Genomic DNA, 22,863 nt, shown 5'->3' with positions numbered 1-22,863 from the left:
ATTTAGCAGATGTTACAGCGGGTGTAGCGAAATGCTTGTCAGAGACACAAAAAGAGAAAGAGGATGTGAAAAAAGGAAGAGCGGGTCAGAAAAACTAAGTGTTTGTCTAGTAAGAGTGTGATGTGTACTCTCTTTCCCTCCGTCACCACTTAAACGGTTGCTGCTGAATTTCCAGCCAGACGTTTTCCACACACAAAAATCACGAGTCTGCTCTCATTCTAGCTAAATAATTCAACATCTCTCCACAGCAAACGTCGATGTGTAGAGGCATCAAGGCCCGCGATGAGTTGCCCTTCGATAAAAAGCATCCAAGATAGACAGCGGTGTCATAAACGGGATTGGGATCCAATCAATATCAATAGATGAGATCAGAGACAAACAGGCTGGATCACGACTGACAAATATGAAGAAGAAAAAAGATTTCAGCACAGAAAACACTGGTGTATACAGAGATGATTCTTCTGAGTTCCCTGCTTTATGCTATAATCTAGAAACTGGAGGACTTGACAAAATGCCTCTACCTCATCTGATCAGCACAGATAATCTAGTACCAGTTCTAACCACAAATGACCTTCTCAGAACAGCACTGGAACATGGCATATGTTCACACAACCTCTTTCACCATGATTTACATTGCAAATCCAGTTTGAGGGGACTGGCAGCTTTATAAATCAAATCAAATTTATTTATATAGCCCTTCGTACATCAGCTGATATCTCAAAGTGCTGTACAGAAACCCAGCCTAAAACCCCAAACAGCAAGCAATGCAGGTGGAGAAGCACGGTGGCTAGGAAAAACTCCCTAGAAAGGCCAATACCTAGGAAGAAACCTAGAGAGGAACCAGGCTATGTGGGGTGGCCAGTCCTCTTCTGGCTGTGTATATAGAGGTTATTCAACTTTGCCACAAGGCAACAAAAAAACAAGCCCCATAATAGAGCCAAATATCTACTGAAAGAAACGAGCCCCATAATAGAGCCTAATATCTACTGAAAGAAACGAGCCCCATAAGAGCCTAATATCTACTGAAAGAAACGAGCCCCATAATAGAGCCTAATATCTACTGAAAGAAACAAGCCCCATAATAGAGCCTAATATCTACTGAAAGAAACGAGCCCCATAATAGAGCCTAATATCTACTGAAAGAAACAAGCCCCATAATAGAGCCTAATATCTACTGAAAGAAACAAGCCCCATAATAGAGCCTAATATCTACTGAAAGAAACAAGCCCCATAATAGAGCCTAATATCTACTGAAAGAAACGAGCCCCATAATAGAGCCTAATATCTACTGAAAGAAACAAGCCCCATAATAGAGCCTAATATCTACTGAAAGAAATGAGCCCCATAATAGAGCCTAATATCTACTGAAAGAAACGAGCCCCATAACAAAGCCTAATATCTACTGAAAGAAACGAGCCCCATAATAGAGCCTAATATCTACTGAAAGAAACAAGCCCCATAATAGAGCCTAATATCTACTGAAAGAAACGAGCCCCATAATAGAGCCTAATATCTACTGAAAGAAACAAGCCCCATAATAGAGCCTAATATCTACTGAAAGAAATGAGCCCCATAATAGAGCCTAATATCTACTGAAAGAAACGAGCCCCATAATAGAGCCTAATATCTATTGAAAGAAACAAGCTCCATAATAGAGCCTAATATCTACTGAAAGATACAAGCCCCATAACAAAGCCTAATATCTACTGAAAGAAACGAGCCCCATAATAGAGCCTAATATCTACTGAAAGAAACGAGCCCCATAATAGAGCCTAATATCTACTGAAAGAAACGAGCCCCATAAGAGCCTAATATCTACTGAAAGAAACAAGCCCCATAATAGAGCCTAATATCTACTGAAAGAAACGAGCCCCATAATAGAGCCTAATATCTACTGAAAGAAACGAGCCCCATAATAGAGCCTAATATCTACTGAAAAAAACAAGCCCCATAATAGAGCCTAATATCTACTGAAAGAAACGAGCCCCATAAGAGCCTAATATCTACTGAAAGAAACAAGCCCCATAATAGAGCCTAATATCTACTGAAAGAAACAAGCCCCATAATAGAGCCTAATATCTACTGAACGAAATGAGCCCCATAATAGAGCCTAATATCTACTGAAAGAAACAAGCCCCATAACAAAGTCTAATATCTACTGAAAGAAACGAGCCCCATAATAGAGCCTAATATCTACTGAAAGAAACGAGCCCCATAATAGAGCCTAATATCTACTGAAAGAAACAAGCCCCATAATAGAGCCTAGACTTGTTTTCGAGTTGCTGTGCGTTTTGTTGCCAACCTATTTTGCTACCTGACAACTTTACGGTTTTTACTTTTTAATTACAGTTTATATTTTAGTTTTTTTCCCCCTCAACTTTTTCACTCCGGACGCTTTATCTGGACACGATTCGTCAGGACCTCCAACAGCCGAAGCTAAGTAGTAACATTAACATGATGCCTTCTAATTGCAGTCGCTGTACTCACTTTACGGCGAGGATAGGATTGCTTCAGACGCAATCGTTAGGCAAGGGTAATTTCAGTGTAGGAAAGGAGGAAACAGCGTCTGTGCCACCAGTAAGTACAGATAGTAGTATAAATCCCCTGGCACAGTCCCCGCAGCCGGACAACTTTCTCACGGTTTCTGGAAGGAAATGCTGTAGGAACGCTCAACCGGTGTGGCTCATTCAGCCGACAGAAACTTTCAACCGGTTTTCCCCATTAAGCAGCGAGTCGGAGTCAGAGGCCGAGTCTTCTCTGGTCTCTACTCTTCTCGTTACGGGAGTCTGAGACGCCGAAGCTTCCCACCATTAGCTCTGACAAATTGAAAACTCTAGTCATTGGCGACTCCATTACCCGCAGTATTAGACTTAAAACGAATCATCCAGCGATCATACACTGTTTACCGGGGGGCAGGGCTACCGACGTTAAGGCTAATCTGAAGATGGTGCTGGCTAAAGCTAAAACTGGTGAGTGTAGAGTATAGAGATATTGTTATCCACGTCGGCACCAACGATGTTAGGATGAAACAGTCAGAGATCACCAATCACATAGCTTCTGCGTGTAAATCAGTTGCAAAATGTGTTGGCATCGAGTAATTGTCTCTGGCCCCCTCCCAGTTAGGGGGAGTGATGAGCTCTACAGCAGAGTCTCACAACTCAATCGCTGGTTGAAAACTGATAATTGGCCCTCTTTCTGGGACTCACCCACAAACAGGACCAAGCCTGACCTGCTGAGGAGTGACGGACTCCATCCTAGCTGGAGGGGTGCTCTCATCTTATCTACCAACATAGACAGGGCTCTAACTCCTCTAGCTCTACAATGAAATAGGGTGCAGGCCAGGCAGCAGGCTGTTAGCCAGCCTGCCAGCATAGCGGAGTCTGCCACTAGCACAGTCAGTGTAGTCAGCTCAGCTATCACCATTGAGACCGTGTCTGTGCCTCGACCTGGGTTGGGCAAAACTAAACATGGCGGTGTTCGCCTTAGCAATCTCACTAGTATAAAGACCACCTCCATTCCTGTCAGTATTGAAAGAGATCATGATACCTCACATCTCAAAATAGGGCTACTTAATGTTAGATCCCTTACTTCAAAGGCAATTATAGTCAATGAACTAATCACTGATCATAATCTTGATGTGATTGGCCTGACTGAAACATGGCTTAAGCCTGATGAATTTACTGGTGTTAAATGAGGCATCACCTCCTGGCTACACTAGTGACCATATCCCCCGTGCATCCCGCAAAGGCGGAGGTGTTGCTAACATTTACGATAGCAAATTTCAATTTACAAAAAAATAAATAAGACGTTTTCATCTTTTGAGCTTCTAGTCATGAAATCTATGCAGCCTACTCAATCACTTTTTATAGCTACTGTTTACAGGCCTCCTGGGCCATATACATCGTCCCTCACTGAGTTCCCTGAATTCCTATCGGACCTTGTAGTCATAGCAGATAATATTCTAATCTTTGGTGACTTTAATATTCACATGGAAAAGTCCACAGACCCACTCCAAAAGGCTTTCGGAGCCATCATCGTGGGTTTTGTCCAACATGTCTCTGGACCCACTCACTGTCACAGTCATACGCTGGACCTAGTTTTGTCCCATGGAATAAATGTTGTGGATGTTAATGTTTTTCCTCATAATGCTGGACTATCGGACCACCATTTTATTACGTTTGCAATTGCAACAAATAATCTGCTCAGACCCCAACCAAGGAACATCAAAAGTCGTGCTATAAATTCACAGACTACACAAAGATTCCTTGATGTCCTTCCAGATTCCCTCTGTCTACCCAAGGACGCCAGAGGACAAAAATCAGTTAACCACCTAACTGAGGAACTCAATTTAACCTTGCGCAATACCCTAGATGCAGTTGCACCCCTAAAAACTAAAAACATTTCTCATAAGAAACTAGCTCCCTGGTACACAGAAAATACCCGAGCTCTGAAGCAAGCTTCCAGAAAATTGGAACGGAAATGGCACCACACCAAACTGGAAGTTTTCCCGACTAGCTTGGAAAGACAGTACCGTGCAGTACCGAAGAACCCTTACTGCTGCTCGATCATCCTATTTTTCTAACTTAATTGAGGAAAATAAGAACAATCCGAAATTCCTTTTTGATACTGTCGCAAAGCTAACTAAAAAGCAGCATTCCCCAAGAGAGGATGACTTTCACTTTAGCAGTGATAAATTCATGAACTTCTTTGAGGAAAAGATTATGATTATTAGAAAGCAAATTACGGACTCCTCTTTAAATCTGCGTATTCCTTCAAAGCTCAGTTGTCCTGAGTCTGCACAACTCTCCCAGGACCTAGGATCAAGAGAGACGCTCAAGTGTTTTAGTAATATATCTCTTGACACAATGATGAAAATAATCATAGCCTCTAAACCTTCAAGCTGCATACTGGACCCTATTCCAACTAAACTACTGAAAGAGCTGCTTCCTGTGCTTGGCCCTCCTATGTTGAACATAATAAACGGCTCTCTATCCACCGGATGTGTACCAAACTCACTAAAAGTGGCAGTAATAAAGCCTCTTGAAAAAGCCAAACCTTGATCCAGAAAATATAAAAAACTATCGGCCTATATCGAATCTTCCATTCCTCTCAAATTTAAGAAAAGGCTGTTGCGCAGCAACTTACTGCCTTCCTGAAGACAAACAATGTATACGAAATGCTTCAGTCTGGTTTTAGACCCCATCATAGCACTGAGACGGCACTTGTGAAGGTGGTAAATGACATTTTAATGGCATCGGACCGAGGCTCTGCATCTGTCCTCGTGCTCCTAGACCTTAGTGCTGCTCTTGATACCATCGATCACCACATTATTTTGGAGAGATTGGAAACCCAAATTGGTCTACACGGACAAGTTCTAGCCTGGTTTAGATCTTATCTGTCGGAAAGATATCAGTTTGTCTCTGTGAATGGTTTGTCCTCTGACAAATCAACTGTAAATTTCGGTGTTCCTCAAGGTCCCGTTTTAGGACCACTATTGTTTTCACTATATATTTTACCTCTTGGGGATGTTATTTGAAAACACAATGTTAACTTTCACTGCTATGCGGATGACACACAGCTGTACATTTCAATGAAACATGGTGAAGCCCCAAAATTGCCCTCGCTAGAAGCATGTGTTTCAGACATAAGGAAGTGGATGGCTGCAAACTTTCTACTTTTAAACTCGGACAAAACAGAGATGCTTGTTCTAGGTCCCAAGAAACAAAGATCTTCTGTTGAATCTGACAATTAATCTTAATGGTTGTACAGTCGTCTCAAATAAAACTGAAGGACCTCGGCATTACTCTGGACCCTGATCTCTCTTTTGAAGAACATATCAAGACCATTTCAAGGACAGCTTTTTTCCATCTACGTAACATTGCAAAAAACAGAAACTTTCTGTCCAAAAATGATGCAGAAAAATTAATCCATGCTTTTGTCACTTCTAGGTTAGACTACTGCAATGCTCTACTTTCCGGCTACCCGGATAAAGCACTAAATAAACTTCAGTTGGTGCTAAATACGGCTGCTAGAATCCTGACTAGAACCAAAAAATTTGATCATATTATTCCAGTGCTAGCTTCTCTTACACTGGCTTCCTGTCAAAGCAAGGGCTGGTTTCAAGGTTTTACTGCTAACCTACAAAGCATTACATGGGCTTGCTCCTACCTATCTCTCTGATTTGGTCCTGCCGTACATACCTACACGTATGCTACGGTCACAAGACGCAGGCCTCCTAATTGTCCCTAGAATTTCTAAGCAAACAGCTGGAGGCAGGGCTTTCTCCTATAGAGCTCCATTTTTATGGAACGGTCTGCCTACCCATGTCAGAGACGCAAACTCGGTCTCAACCTTTAAGTCTTTACTGACGACTCATCTCTTCAGTGGGTCATATGATTGAGTGTAGTCTGGCCCAGGAGTGGGAAGGTGAACGGAAAGGCTCTGGAGCAACGAACCGCCCTTGCTGTCTCTGCCTGGCCGGTTCCCCTCTTTCCACTGGGATTCTCTGCCTCTAACCCTATTACAGGGGCTGAGTCACTGGCCTACTGGGGCTCTCTCATGCCGTCCCTGGAAGGGGTGCGTCACCTGAGTGGGTTGATTCACTGATGTGGTCATCCTGTCTGGGTTGGCGCCCCCTTGGGTTGTGCCATGGCGGAGATCTTTGTGGGCTATACTCGGCCCGGTCTCAGGATGGTAAGTTGGTGGTTGAAGATATCCCTCTAGTGGTGTGGGGGCTGTGCTTTGGCAAAGTGGGTGGGGTTATATCCTTCCTGTTTGGCCCTGTCCGGGGGTGTCCTCGGATGGGGCCACAGTGTCTCCTGACCCCTCCTGTCTCAGCCTCCAGTATTTATGCTGCAGTAGTTTGTGTCGGGGGGCTAGGGTCAGTTTGTTATATCTGGAGTACTTCACCTGTCCTATTCGGTGTCCTGTGTGAATCTAAGTGTGCGTTCTCTAATTCTCTCCTTCTCTCTTTCTTTCTCTCTCTCGGAGGACCTGAGCCCTAGGACCATGCCCCAGGATTACCTGACATGATGACTCCTTGCTGTCCCCAGTCCACCTGGCCGTGCTGCTTCTCCAGTTTCAACTGTTCTGCCTTCTTATTATTCGAACATGCTGGTCATTTATGAACATTTGAACATCTTGGCCATGTTCTGTTATAATCTCCACCCGGCACAGCCAGAAGAGGACTGGCCACCCCACATAGCCTGGTTCCTCTCTAGGTTTCTTCCTAGGTTTTGGCCTTTCTAGGGAGTTTTTCCTAGCCACCGTGCTTCTACACCTGCATTGCTTGCTGTTTGGGGTTTTAGGCTGGGTTTCTGTACAGCACTTTGAGATATCAGCTGATGTACGAAGGGCTATATAAATACATTTGATTTGATTTAATATCTACTGAAAGAAAAGAGCCCCATAATAGAGCCTAATATCTACTGAAAGAAACAAGCCCCATAAGAGCCTAATATCTACTGAAAGAAACGAGCCCCATAATAGAGCCTAATATCTACTGAAAGAAACGAGCCCCATAATAGAGCCTAATATCTACTGAAAGAAACGAGCCCCATAATAGAGCCTAATATCTACTGAAAGAAACGAGCCCCATAATAGAGCCTAATATCTACTGAAAGAAATGAGCCCCATAAGAGCCTAATATCTATTGAAAGAAACGAGCCCCATAAGAGGCTAATATCTACTGAAAGAAACGAGCCCCATAAGAGGCTAATATCTACTGAAAGAAACGAGCCCCATAAGAGCCTAATATCTACTGAAAGAAACGAGCCCCATAATAGAGCCTAATATCTATTGAAAGAAACAAGCCCCATAAGAGCCTAATATCTATTGAAAGAAACGAGCCCCATAATAGAGCCTAATATCTATTGAAAGAAACGAGCCCCATAATAGAGCCTAATATCTACTGAAAGAAACGAGCCCCATAAGAGCCTAATATCTATTGAAAGAAACAAGCCCCATAATAGAGCCTAATATCTACTGAAAGAAACGAGCCCCATAATAGAGCCTAATATCTACTGAAAGAAACGAGCCCCATAATAGAGCCTAATATCTATTGAAAGAAACGAGCCCCATAATAGAGCCTAATATCTATTGAAAGAAACGAGCCCCATAAGAGCCTAATATCTACTGAAAGATGGACATGTTACACAGTGATCTTATGACGGTTGAAGGTGAGATGTTTCAGTGTGCGTGTTTAGAGTATTATTGGTCATTTCTTTCTCAATACAATTCCAGGCTATACAAGCAATGGGATATGGATGTCTGATGCAAAGTTCTCTTGATCCGAGTAGGTCTTGGTGCTTTCTGTCCTGTTGCAATGGCTACAAGCAATGGGCCGAGCAACTACATCTACCATATGGTTTGATGACATGATGAAGGCCATATTTACCTCAGAAGGCCACCTGGTGGAGAGTAGGAGTAGCACTGCAGTGTGGGGTACTGGGGGCGGAGCAGGAAGGACAGGATGGCTGCAGTACCAGCACCAAGGGAGTGTCCCACTATCACCAGCCCGTAGTGCATGGTTCCCTTACCCTGAGAAAAACATTCGGATTAGACTTGTATACACACACACACCCTTCAACAAAATCTTCTATTTCTTCTAATGCTCTGTTCCCATGAAAGTGTTAGTTATGCAAACCTATTACATTTCAATCAATATGCACAAATCCTTTCAACCACACTCCACACTGAGACATATGCACATATTCATCACTCATGTACCAAATCTCTTCCAAAGGCTTGTGACAAGATCATTTCCTGCTCCAGTTTCTTCTTAATGTACTCTGCTGAGTAAACCATCCCCTGAGAGAGGAAGAGAAGGAGGGAGGGAATAGGGGAGAGAGAGAGAGAGAGAGGCAGACTAATATTCCATTCATTTTTTCTTCGCTTCAGCATCTTTATTAAATCATTTTAATATCCACTCATTTTACATCTATAAATCATTCCACTTTTGAGAAGTGAAATGGCCCCTGTGCTTTGGGAGCACATTGGACCAATATCTCTTGGGGATGGCTTGTAACAAAGGGTGAAGAGACACCCAAGGGAACCTCTGATTTGACTAGGTCTGGCTGGGTGAATGCATTCTTACCTTGTGGCCCAGCCAGTTTCCATGCTGCTCCTCCACTGGCAGACGCTCAGAGTCCCCTGTGAGATCAGTCAGGGCATCCTAACACACACACACACACGTTATGATACTACTACATGCACTTAAAAAGATTCTCTGGTACTTTTGTAAACTTTTTAGCGACTAGTTCTGAAAGTAGCACTCACAAGCCAAAAGTGGTCCCTGAAAACGGCGTACTACTTTGCATGTGCAGATATGTGCGCCATATCATTGCTCTCGGTCTCCCGGCAACCTCATTTGATTACACTGGGCAGGCCTATGCTAGCTGTCAGTCAGCTGTAGGTAGCCTAACGGTTAGAGCGTTGGGACAGTAACCGAAAGGTTGCTTGTTCGAATCCCCGAGTTGGAAACGTGGAAAAATCTGCCGTTCTGCCCTTGATCAAGGCAGATGTCGATTAAGGCAGCCACACGGAACCTCTCTGATTTAGTTACTGGGTTAAATATGGAAGACACATTTCGGGTGAATGAATTCAGTTGTGCCACTGACTAGGTATCCCTTTTCCCTTTCAAATGCGAGGGACTGAACTCATTGGCCAGAACTCGAATTGCTAGGGGGCTGGGCCACATTGGGGGAAATGTAGAGAAAATGGCACGGCACAGCTTGAAGGAAACAGTCGCTTTCAAACTAGGGATTTCGTGGCGATTTCGTACTTTCTTGGTTGCCAGAGAATGTCTTTATTGGAGGAGGTGATAACAAAAGATGAAAGACAGGAGAGACAGAGTGTGTGTGTGTGTGTGTGTGAGAGAGAGAGAGAAAATGTGCTCCATTTCCTCAAGTAAAGAAAAAAATATTTTGATGTGAGAAAAATAACCATGACACTTTAAATAGATGGGTTGACACATATTCGAGGCGAGTTCTGAATACTGCTAGCAAGTGCAACACATTCTCTTTATGCTCCAGTTAAATAATATTCTCCTTTCCTTGGACACTTAAAGAAAAGTTACTTCATAAATCGTGCTGCGGAGTATAGTGATTTTACAGTACTTGAGCAAAATTGAGCCCAGAGAATGTTCACCCAACAAGAGAGAAGGCGTGTGAGTTCAGTTGAAGGGAATTTGATGTCATAGAACTGCGAGGAATTTAACTTCACTGAAAGTCGTTGTACTGCATAACATTGTATTGTGCTCCATGATTGACTGATTTGGACTTGTGACTATCTGGTCATTCACTTGTGAGTCATCGTCTGCATCCCAAATAGCACCCTTTGGCCTATATAGTGGACTGTGTAGGTTGTTGCAGTCTTTTTGGGAGGTGCCCTCTCCCTCTCTCTCTTTTTAAACACCACATGCACAACTTTCGACCAGAAGCTCTTGTCAAAAGTGTTGCAATATATAGGGAATAGGTTGCCATTTGGGACACAACCATGGCAGTTTGATGACTCTCTGGTCAGTCACTTGTGAGTCATTAGTTTGTCACTGTCTTACTTTGGGGGACAGGGTTCCTCGAATGCTGATGACAACTTTCTTTTTCCCATGATCCACAGCCACAAAGAAAGGTGTCTCGTAAACCTATGAAGGGGAGAGAGAGAATAGTGAGAGGTAGCAGCTAAATCTATTTATTTTGGTAACACACATCAATCAAAGGCATGCAGAAGAAACAGCCAAGGACTATAATGATGACTTCCATCATGGAGTGTCCTGGCCCAACTCCCTCTGTGATGAGAGTCTGCAGAGTCCAGACCCTCCACTCTCTGCTAGCTAGCCTGCATGGTGTGGTTTAATGGATGGAAAGTCAGACTTGGCCCAGTTAACAGAGAAGTCTGCTTTACAAATCAGTCAGTGTGTTTTGAGTGCTCGTTTTCTCGCTACGGCCACGTCCCTCTGCGAACAGAAAATAATTAACAGGTGGAATATTTTGGACGTGATTTGGATAGTATTTATCCAGCCAGACGATTGGCAGTGTGATTTACTTCCCTTGGTACAGAGCAATGCAAGGTGTTATATTACATGCAAGGTGTTATATTACATGCAAGGTGTTATATTACATGCAAGGTGTTATATTACATGCAAGGTGTTATATTACATGCAAGGTGTTATATTACATGCAAGGTGTTACATTACATGCAAGGTGTTATATTACATGCAAGGTGTTATATTACATGCAAGGTGTTATATTACATGCAAGGTGTTATATTACATATATTATTGAGGGAACTAAGTGCAATAAAACAGCAAGAAGTCATTTCGAGAAACAATTCCAAGGAGTGATACAGCAAATTGTTGACTGACAGACAATATGACAAATCATACACCTGTTCATCTGTACTTTGCAAATTGCTTCTACTAACACTGCATGTTGTATCTTCTGTATTATACTCATGCCTGGTAATTGTCCAGACTGACCCCTGACCTCTAAGTCTGTCACCCTTCCAGTTGGTACTCACCGCGTCGTGCCAGGATGTGTAGACAACATGGACCTGCTTCAGCTCTCTGTCCAGGAAGTGGCGGCGGATAGCCAGGACATTACAGCCACAACAGTTATCCTCCTCCACTGTCACTGTCTGGGACAGCCTAGAGCCAGACCCTGATGTACAGCTGAGAGAGGAGGAGAAGAGAAGGAGAGAGAGAGGACAGACAAAGAGACGAGAGAGAAGAAAATGGAGAGAGGAAGAGAGAGAAAGGGGAGAGATGGAGAGAGAGATTACTACAATAGGTCCTTAAATTGAGTATGAGAGTCTAAAACCCAAACATGTGTGTGATTCAGTGTATTTAGGTCTTTGTATCACTAGTCAAGTGGTTAGTGCGTGGGTCAGTGTTTTGTCTGAACAGTGGAGTGGAACACGCTGTGTGTCAGTGCTCCATTGTTTACCCACTGTGTCAGAGAGTGGGGTCTGACCAGAGTGTTATTGTCCCAGTGGATTACCACGTTGTCAATACTGATGAATGTGAAATGTGAAACCGGAGTAAGTGCATGGGATGGGAGGGAGGCAGGCAGACTTACTGGCAGGAGCTGGCCAGGCGGCACAGCCCACAGGCAGGCTTCCTCATCAGGTACATGGGCCAGCCATACGCTGCCAGGGCAAACAGCATGTAGTAACACACCTCCTTGTACATGCCCATCTCCGTCTGAGGGACACACACACAATGTTAAAAATACATCCAAAACAGAGACAGAGGCTACACCGCTGCCTTAGAGGTTCAATATAAATCCACAAACACACACTCACCGAGTTCTTAAGGTCCAGGTATTTGGTGTTGCGAGTTACAGGCATTCCAGATAAGAAGGCTAAAATGTCATTGTTGGCCTGAAGGAGAAAAACAACTATTTCACACACTAATAAGACTGTCAAACACAAACAGGCCCTCCAACTCTTACCATTTTACCTGTAGCCTATCCCCCCATCCCTCTCTCTTTCTCTCTCCACACTGGTCCCCATCCCCTGTTACCTGGTCCAGGATGGCACCTCTGTTAGACCTCTGTCTCTGGCGAAGCAGCACCAGGCCAGCTATGATGTCACTAGGCACAATGTCCAGATCTCTGAAGAACTCTGCAAACAGGCTGGCCACCTCGGAATACGCATCCTAACGGGAGAGGAGAGATAGAGTTTGAATCATGAATAACCACAAGAATGGATCCCAACCACAACCATTGATTCTCACTGAATAGATTGTATCATACAGGACGTTGGGTGATGGATAGAGGAAAAATAATTATATTTCCCTCACAGACTGTGTGTCCTGGGCTCGGGTGCAGCACATGAAGAACTTCAGTCTCCTGCTCCAGCTACTGGCTTGGCCCTCCTCTAGCCGGTGTCTGAGGAAGGGAGGTAGAGCAGGATGGTTAGCTTAGTGTGCTGTGCTGGGTGTGGACAGAGTAGGGCAGAGAGGGTAGTAGTGTGTAGGGCAGATGGTAGTAGTGTGTAGGGAAGAGGGTACCAACCTGAGGGTGCAGGTGGTATACTCTGTAGAGATGGTAGTGTGTAGGGCAGAGGGTACCAACCTGAGGGTTTAGAGATGGTAGTGTGTAGGGCAGATCGTACCAACCTAAGGGTGTACAGACGGTAGTATGCAGGGAAGAGGGTACCAACCTAAGGGTGTACAGACGGTAGTATGCAGGGATGAGGGTACCAACCTGAGGGTGTAGGTGGTGAGGTTGCGTTGGCGTCGCCGGGTGGCTTTCAGTTTGACAAATGTGCGTCCCGTGGGGTCAAAGGTACACATGAGGGTGAAGCACACGCTGAAGATCACCAGCCAATTGCACACCACAATCCCTGGGGGGAGACGGGATAGTTTTGATATATTGTGATCTTCATAACGAACCACGCAATGGTGTAAGAAAAGCTAAACATGCCCCTGGGCATTTCTACTCCATTACTTTGTTTTACAAGTCCGTCCTTGTTCTCTTTGAAGATTACTCTAGTCTACAACATATTTACTCTAGTGATTGCTGCTCCCTCGTACTCCTTCTCAAACTCACCCAAAGCAAGGTTCTTGGCAGTGACATCAGAGCACGGTTGGTAGTATTGGAAAAGCCAGGCGATCCCCACCACTGCATATACCAACTCCACCAACAAGATGGCTGAAAGAGAGAAAGCAGGGAGGGAAGAGAAACAACATTACTCAATATTGTGAAATTAGACAGGACACTTCAGAAAGTATTCAGACCCCTCAACTTTTTCCACATTTTGTTAACAGGCTAATTCTAAAATGGATTTAAAAAATAAATTAATCTTCAGCAATCTACACACAATACCCCATAAAACAAGTTTAGAAATGGAAGCAACATTTTTGCAAAAAAACAAAGCTTCTTATTTTTCAGAGTAAATAATGATAGTTCTGCTATAGTCAGACTATAGCAGAACTATCAGTACGCTCGGTTTCTTCACCATAATTTGCAAATAAATTCATAAAAAAATCCTACAATGTGATTTTCTGGATTTTTTCCCCTCATTTTGTCTGTCATAGTTGAAGTGTGCCTATGATGAAAATTACAGGCCTCTCTCATCTTTTTAAGTGGGAGAACTTGTCAAATTGGTGGCTGACTAAATATTATTTTGCCCCACTGTACATACATATATATAGTGTGTCTGTGATAACATGCTGGTGTCACTTACCTAGTCGTATGTAGATGACATATTGCACAGCTTCTCTGGGTTGTGTGTAGAGGATGCTGCCTCTCATACTCAGCCAAATGATGGCGCTCTCACAGATCAGGCAGCTGACCAAGATGCCCAGGTACCCCCGGCCATGGTCCACCAGGGTGACCGAGCAGGACTGGTCTGAGCCATAGGGCAGGCCGAACAGAACCACAGACAGAACCACCAGCCTGGGAGGGGGAGGGGCATGGTCCCACAGATGACACACCCATGGTTCAGACAACATTTTGGGGGGTAAATATTCCATCTCATATACAGCTTCATACTTTTAGCCTGGTGAGGGGACTCCGGACCACAGACAGACACAGGAACATACACTCACAGAGAAAAACATCCAAACGCAGTACTCACCAGATGCAGTGCAGTAGAAAGAGGAAGAGGGCGGGCAGCACTAGGTCATCACTGCCAACTGACCAGCGCCGCCGAAACATCACCATACCAGGCATCACTGCCCTGTGAGGGAGAGAGGAAGAACAGCACATTACGACACAAATATTCACAACCTTGAACCAAAGAGCGCTTAAAATAGTGGTTTAACACACACCCTTGGCTTTAACAAATCCTGCCCACAGTACCCAGCATCGCTGCCCTCTGAGAAAGCAAGAGAGGACGAGAAAAAAAAAAGCAATGCCCACATCATGGCGTGATCAAAAGGCCAGACCCTCTTTCCCCACTGACCAGCTTTCATAATAGCCAAGACTTCCTCAAAGCTCTGCAGCATCAGTCAGACTATAGCAGAACTATCAGTACGCTCGGTTTCTTCTCACAATGAAACTCCAGATGGAAAGAGAGGTGAAATGGAAATATGGAGGCAAAGAGAGTGTGAGAGGGAGACAGTGGGATAATGGCTAAGATAGTTTATGTGGCCCAGGTAATGAGAGAGGACTTGTTTTAATGAGTCTGTTTGTTACCATATGCTCTGGTAACGTGAACACCCCTTTTCATTCTTTCCTTCATCCAAAAGGGCAGTCTAAAACAAGTCAAAAGTGCCTTAGGCCTAAACTGAACTGAAGTAAAAGAGAGGGAGAGCGTGAGGGATCTGGAGAGGTGGCTAGCCTTAGCTTATAGTGGTATGCCGTTAGCATATTTGGTCAAAACAGAAGCAAAGTCCAGTCACAAAACACATGGGTAGCAGATGGTTAAAACCATGTAAGGAACGCCTAGTGTAACAGTGTACCAAGTTTGTGTCTCATTTTTATAGAGAACTTAAATAAAGCGTTGGGGCAGGGATTCTAAAACTGGAGAAAGTCAGCAACTACATATTCCATGATTTTCAAGACAACTATCTCTAGTGTATGCTTCAATAAAGGCTGGGTAAAACAGTGTGACAGGTCTATATGGTCTCACTACAGGTTAGGACAACATTACTGCTCTGCCACATGGCTTCCTGTGGGTGTGACTCACATTATAGAGAAGAGGGAAGGAGGAGGGGAATGAGAGAAGAGGGGGAAAAAGGAAGAGTAAATCCCTTGTCATTTAGGCCAAAACAAAATTAGATTAATGACATATAGCAGGTGCCACAATGTAGGAGGTCTGTCCTCCACCACTTGAGACAGTGACGTCATCACTCCAAACCCTCCTCTCCTACAGGCCGTGTGTTATAGCCTAGATACAGGTTGCAGTCCCCATGGGAATCTTACCAGTGGAACACACTACCACTTTAATTGGAAAGGCTATAGTAATAGGATCAGTGAAGCAGCACACTCTCCCATACCAATAAGCCCATGTGTTTTTATTGAATCTGTTTAGGCCTAGATTTAGAAAAGTCTGGGACAGGTATTGACGGAGGAGATGACGGAGAAGAAGGCTCCCGGGTGGCGCAGCAGTCTAAGGCACTGCATCTCAGTGCTAGAGGTGTCACTACAGACACCCTGGTTCGAATCCAGGCTGTATCACAACCGACTGTGATTGGGAGTCCCATTTGGTTGGTGTAGGCAGTCATTGTAAATAAGAATTTGTTCTTAACTGAACTGCCTAGTAAAATAAAGGTGAAATAAAAATAAAATACAATTGTAGGGAGAAGCAGTTTCTGTTCTCAAACCCCTAACTGTCCCTTTGTCTTTCAGAAAGTGTAATAGGTTACATATTAACTATTAACATTGCTTGCCTTTTAGGGCCTCTAACAAAGAGTATGGATTTTAATGGCAGGTGTAAACAGCTTTCCTTTGCCAACTGGTAGGCTATTCTAGGAACTACACGTGTAACTGTATGCCAGTCAACACAAATCCACAATACCCAGGTCATAGAAACTGTATGGAATACAGCCATACAGTAGAATTCATTTGGGATAAATTCCTTTGATGATACAAAAAAAATAGTAAGCCCAAGTACTACAAAACAGGCTGATCCATACTCCTTGGTTTGGCTGTACTCCATTAGTGCTCATACTGACAACACCCAGCTCATCTCACAGTAATATCCACTGTCAAACTCCAAGCCCTCCCATATGGCAGTGACCTCCCCAGAGCCCACTCAAGCAGTGTTCCGCCGTCCAGCCGGCCAGTGACCTCTGATGAAATAGGTTTTTCTACTGTAGCTTCAAAACAAGGATATTAATCATTCTCATCAGTGCATGTCTTAAACCCACAGGCAACCACATGCGCTTAGCATAGGGCATCCATCACCCTAGAGATGTGTAAGACACTGGGTAAACATTTATCAAATGCACTTTGGTAGGTAGAACTGGGGTTCTGTTGAATTGGAAAACTTTTGAAAGCGTTTTCTTTCGTGGTGTAACATGAAGAAATAATTGAGAAATATTGTATGGATATAATAATGAGCCATTTTATTCAACAGACTCAGCATCAACAACATGGCAGGAAAGCTGAGTGATACTAAGAGACTCAGCGAGACTAAGAGACTTCCAGGTCATAAAGACCTCAAAGAAGAACATTTTAGGAATGTGGATGGCACCTTCAGCTTGGAAATGCAGAGACCATATTAAGCTGTTAGAAATGTCCCAAAACAAGTTGAAGAGAGAACATACAGTACCAGTCAAAGGTTTGCACAGACCTACTCATTCCAGGGTTTCTCTTCATTTAAAAAAAATTCTACATTGTAGAATAGTGAAGACATCAAAACTATTAATTACATTTCACACATGGAATCATGTAGTATTAAAAAAAAAAAAGTGTTAAAACAAATCAAAATATATTTGATACATGAGATTCTTCAAAGTAGCCACCCTTCGTCTTGATGACAGCTTTGCACACTCTTAGCATTCTCTCAACCAGTTTCATGAGGTAGCCCCCCGGAATGTATTTCAATTCACAGGTGTGCCTTGTTAAGTTAATTTGTGGAAAGTTTTTCCTTCTTAAGCCGTTTGAGCCAATCAGTTGTGATGTGACAAGGTAGGGGTGGTATACAGAATATTGCCCTATTTGGTAAAAGACCAAATCCATATTATGGCAAGAACAGCTCAAATGAGCAAAGAGAAACGACAGTCCATTAAATGAATTTCTTTATCGTGTCCCTTTGGGGAAATGTAGTATTGTGTATGTGGTTTCAGGCCACTCTGCAAGACAGTTCTCTATTTTCTGTCAACTGTGAGTCATAGAATCTCTCACTACTACAATCTATTCTAATTTGGATCTGTGAATCTAATTTGGATCTGTGAATCCAACTAACATGTGTTTTGTGGAATGTTTGTATGACAAGTCCCTGCATGTGAGAAATGTTTTGTTCCCCACACAGCACACCCAGAGGAACCTCTTCAGCATAATGCTTTGTCTGTCCAGTGATGTCACTCAAAACAATTATGAAAACCCGTTCCTGTATTAAAATGACCTAGTGGCCTCATGGGTGGAATATTAAAATTTTCACAATTTCATAACTAATAATAATAAATATATATAGCTCAAAAAAATAAAGGGAACACTAAAATAACACATCCTAGATCAGAATGAATGAAATATTCTTATTAAATACTTTTTTCTTAACATAGTTGAATGTGCTGACAACAAAATCACACAAAAATGATCAATGGAAATCAAATTTATCAATCTATGTAGGTCTGGGTTTGGAGTCACACTCAAAATTAAAGTGGAAAACCACACTACAGGCTGATCCAACTTTGATGTAATGCCCTTAAAACAAGTCAAAATGAGGCTCAGTAGTGTGTTTGGCCTCCACGTGCCTGTATGACCTCCCTACAACGCCTGGGCATGCTCCTGATGAGGTGGCGGATGGTCTCCTGAGGGATTTCCTCCCAGACCTGGACTAAAGCATCCGCCAACTCTTGGACAGTCTGTGGTACAACGTGGCGTTAGTTGATGGAGCGAGACATGATGTCCCAGATGTGTTCAATTGGATTCAGGTCTGGGGAATGGGCGGGCCAGTCCATAGCATCAATGCCTTCCTCTTGCAGGAACTGCTGACAACACTCCAGCCACATGAGGTCTAGCATTGTCTTGCATTAGAAGGAACCCAGGGCCAACCACACCAGCATATGGTCTCACAAGGGGTCTGAGGATCTCATCTCGGTACCTAATGGCAGTCAGGCTACCTCTGGCGAGCACATGGAGGGCTGTGCGGCCCCCCAAAGAAATGCCACCCCACACCATGACTGACCCACCGCCAAACCGGTCATGCTGTAGGATGTTGCAGGCAGCAGAACGTTCTCCACGGCGTCTCCAGACTGTCACATTTGTCACGTGTGCTCAGTGTGAACCTGCTTTCATCTGTGAGGAGCACAGGGCACCAGTGGCGAATTTGCCAACCTTGGTGTTCTCTGGCAAATGCCAAACGTCCTGCACGGTGTTGGGCTGTAAGCACAACCCCCACCTGTGAACGTCAGGACCTCATACCACCCTCATGGAGGCTGTTTCTGACCGTTTGAGCAGACACATGCACATTTGTGGCCTGCTGGAGGTCATTTTGCAGTGCTCCTCCTGCTCCTCCTTGCACAAAGGCAGCGGTAGCGGTCCTGCTGCTGGGTTGTTACCCTCCTACGGCCTCCTCCACGTCTCCTGGCCTGTCTCCTGGTAGTGCCTCCATGCTCTGGACACTACGCTGACAGACACAGCAAACCTTGTCACGTCTCATTTTGATCTATCAAATAACTGATGGACACAGTAATATTTCAGTAGTGAAATTAGGTTTATTGGATTAACAGAACATTTGCAATATGCATCAAAACAAAATTAGACCGGTGCATAAATTTGGGCACCCAATAGAAAAATCACATCAATATTTAGTAGAGCCTACTTTTGCTAAAATAACAGCCTCTAGACGCTTCCCATAGCCTCTAAAGAGTGTCTGGATTCTGGATGAAGGTATTTTGGACCATTCCTCCTTGCAAAACATCTCCAGTTCAGTTAGGTTTGATGGTTGCCGAGCATGGACAGCCCGCTTCAAATCATCCCACAGATTCTCTTGCACCCCAGTATCTCTACCTGCACATCATCATCTGCACATATGTCACTCCAGTATTAATGCTGAATTGTAATTATTTTCACCTCTATGGCCAATTTACTGCCGACCTCCCTACATCTGCACACACTGTACATAGATCTATTTTTATTTTGTTACTGACTGTATGTTTGTTTATGTGTAACTCTGTGTTGTGGTTCTTGGTCGCACAGCTATGCTTCATCTTGGCCAGGTCGCAGTTTTAAATGAGAACTTGTTCTCACCTAGCCTACCTTGTTAAATAAAAGGTGAAATAAATAAAAATAGCCCATACAGATGGGTAAAGTCATGTTCACAATGAACTATTTTACATGGCCACTTGTTTAGTGAGCTATACTACATTTGACAGTAGGTTTAACACCAGATCCCTATTTCACATACTAGTTACAGCAGGTTTATTGTGCCAAGCTTGTTTATGCAGCACATTAAATCAAACTGTTCCTGTCTCATACAGCATTTTGAGTCTAACTGCGGCAGTCTCCACGTGCCACTTGCATCAGGTCAAGTGTAAGTGGGTCACACAGTGATGCTTCATGTTTAAGTTTGGTAAGCAAACATCTTGCCTCCCTCTATCTCTCCGTTTTAGGCCAACTCAGGAGGGTTCGCCCATAAAAGCAAATAGACTGTCTCTGGACCTTAGGACATCTCTGCAAACACAGAGAGCAATACAACTGGTTTGAAAATAAACAAACCAGGTTATCACTCCCATTACTGTCATAAAGCTCTAAATGGTGGTATTTGTAAAGCTTTCCTTCAGGTGAGGTTAGAAAAAGGCTGCTCTCATATAGGCTAGGCCTACTATTAAAATCAAACATTAGAGAAAATTCATCTTCAAAAAGCTTGGTAAAAATCAGGTTAACTTCTTATCAAATTGAATGAGGTATTTTGTAAACATACTGCCTATCACCCTAGGTGGCCTTTTACCTGATAGAAAATCTCATCATAGTAAAGTAATTGAGGCCATGACCCAAACCCACCCACTCCAAACCATCAGCACTATCTTGGACCCACATTTCATTTCACAGCCATTTGAGGCCTGATGAATTTGAGGAGGTAGGATAGATGGAGGTATATTGGTAAGTCATTTGATGTGTGATTAGTAGATTAGTTATTTAAATGCAGTCCAATTATCCCCAGTCCAATGCTTCAGCCTCTCTGTCGGTATGGCTGGTTGACATTCTTTGACACTTAATCTGAAAGATAGCTGTCACCTCATCGCAATGCCTTTGGAGGGGACTGTGTATATGGTGGTATCTAGAATTATTGGATCCCTTGATAAAGACAAGCAAAAAAAATACAGTATAAAAATAATACTGAGCTATAATGTGTGCCCCAAAAATACAAACAATTGTATGACCTAAAAATATAATTTCTCAAAGAGATTTTGTTGAACAAATAATAAAAAATAAAAATCGAAAAGAAAAGGGCTCAAAATGATTGGATCCCCCAGTTTTCAAAAATACAGCACCCTCCAAGGATAACAACGCTGAGCCTTTTTCTAGAATGTTTTATAAGATTTAAGAAACCATTGGGATTGATCATAGACCATTCCTCCATATCCTTCCTCTATACTTATGGACATGTGTGCTTGGGGTCAATGTCTTGCTGGAAGATTCACAAGTTTCAGTCTTCTGGCAGAGGCAACCAGGATTTTGGTTAAAATGTCATGGTACTTGATAAAATTCTTGATGTTATTGACCTTATTCAGTGCCCCTGGAGTTTGCTAAACAGCATTGGAACCAGTGCTAGGGGTCATTTCCATGTAAAATGACTCATGAGCACCAACATGTTAAGTTCATAGGAGCATGTCAAATTGGGTGTCAAATGAAAACTATGATATACATTTGAGGAATTAAGGAATATATATTTTTAAATATATGTAAAATGTTACCCAAAAAAAAAAAAGTGTAAACAAAGGCGTTGATTTCTTGTCAAACAATATGAAAAATTAGTCTTAGAAAACATCTACCAGAAAAAGTCTTAAAAAAGTATCATAAAAACACAAAACACATTTACACTGAACAAAAATATAAACACGTGTAACATGTTGGTCCCATGTTTCATGAGCTGAAATAAAAGATCCCAGAAATTTTCCATACGCACAAAAGTTTATTTCTCTCATATTTTGTGCAGAAATTTGTTTACATCCCCGTTAGTAAGCATTTGTAATTTGCCAGGCTAATCCATCCACCTGACAGGTATGGCATTTCAAGAAGCTGATTAAACAGCTCGATCATTACACATGTGTACCTTGTGCTGGAGACAATAATAGGCCACTCTAAAATGTGCAGTTTTGTCATACAACACAATGCCACAGATGTCTCAAGTTGAGGGAGCATGCAATTGGCATGCTGACTACAGGAATGTCCACCAAAGCCATTGCCAGGGGATTATAATGTTCATTTCTTTACCATAAACCACCTCCAACGTTGTTTTAGAGAATTTGGCAGTACGTCCAACCGGCCTCATAACTGCAGGCCACGTGTAACATGCCAGCCCAAGACCTCCACATCCAGCTTCTTCACCTGCGGGATCATCAGAGACAAGCCACCCGGACACCTGCACAACCTAAGAATTTCTGCATATGTAGCGTGGTTCGTTCTGCGTTGTTGTGTACTTTTAATTAGGACGCTGCCACAACTGAAGTTCTGCTAGTGGAATAATTTTTATTTGCCCTGCACACGAAGAGACAACACACGTTAACCCTTGGCACAGTCCTAGCTCTCAGGCACCTTGCTAGCCGAAGGTGAGGCAAAAGAGAACAAGGGGGTACGCAAATACAGATAACCCACGGGCAAAACCAAAATATACAAAACTTTTACAATCACATGTCCAATATTGATATGAAAAAGTGTTTGTACACCAAAGAAAAACATTAGCTATGCAGCTGTAATTAAATAAAAAAAACACAGAATTATTATCATCCCCTCTTGACCTGGCCTATTTGAATTGGTCCTTGTGTGCAACTTGGTGCATAATCTAGGGGAACAACATCACACTGGTACACACACACTGTCAGAAACATCACAGGGAACCTCATCTGCATGCGCGTTGTCCTCCCCAGGTCTTGACCTGACTGCAGTTCAGTGTCTTAATTCACTTCTGTGGGCAAATGCTCACCTTTGATGGCCACTGGCACGTTGCTTGTACCGGGCAGATTGCAGACCGCGTGTATGGTGTGTGAGAGCGGAATACTCACCCATATGTCAACATTGTGAACAGAGTGCC

General features: G+C 43.2%; 1 protein-coding gene across 4 annotated transcripts in view; it reads right to left on the bottom strand.

Moving 5' to 3' along the window:
• LOC109888433 (sn1-specific diacylglycerol lipase alpha) overlaps window positions 1-22,863 on the bottom strand; it is a 53,279-nt gene that overhangs the window by 22,420 nt on the left and 7,996 nt on the right. For 3 of the 4 annotated variants that reach the window (XM_031813302.1, XM_031813292.1, XM_031813283.1), the window contains 14 exons: window positions 14,578-14,679; window positions 14,185-14,396; window positions 13,548-13,649; window positions 13,203-13,341; window positions 13,011-13,070; window positions 12,797-12,884; window positions 12,518-12,652; window positions 12,298-12,375; window positions 12,072-12,196; window positions 11,515-11,665; window positions 10,556-10,639; window positions 9,095-9,172; window positions 8,728-8,808; window positions 8,396-8,538 (listed from right to left, as the gene is read on the bottom strand). In XM_031813302.1, coding sequence (XP_031669162.1) covers window positions 8,396-8,538; window positions 8,728-8,808; window positions 9,095-9,172; window positions 10,556-10,639; window positions 11,515-11,665; window positions 12,072-12,196; window positions 12,298-12,375; window positions 12,518-12,652; window positions 12,797-12,884; window positions 13,011-13,070; window positions 13,203-13,341; window positions 13,548-13,649; window positions 14,185-14,396; window positions 14,578-14,672 — 1,571 coding nt within the window. In that variant the 5' untranslated portion in view covers window positions 14,673-14,679. The remainder of the gene's footprint in view (window positions 1-8,395; window positions 8,539-8,727; window positions 8,809-9,094; window positions 9,173-10,555; window positions 10,640-11,514; window positions 11,666-12,071; window positions 12,197-12,297; window positions 12,376-12,517; window positions 12,653-12,796; window positions 12,885-13,010; window positions 13,071-13,202; window positions 13,342-13,547; window positions 13,650-14,184; window positions 14,397-14,577; window positions 14,680-22,863) is intronic. The other variant, XM_031813298.1, reaches the window with a different exon arrangement.

This window comes from Oncorhynchus kisutch, linkage group LG3, assembly GCF_002021735.2.
Source record: "Oncorhynchus kisutch isolate 150728-3 linkage group LG3, Okis_V2, whole genome shotgun sequence".
Taxonomy (NCBI): domain Eukaryota; kingdom Metazoa; phylum Chordata; class Actinopteri; order Salmoniformes; family Salmonidae; genus Oncorhynchus; species Oncorhynchus kisutch.
Note: the sequence above shows the minus strand (reverse complement) of the source record. Positions and strands in the feature narration are given on the sequence as shown.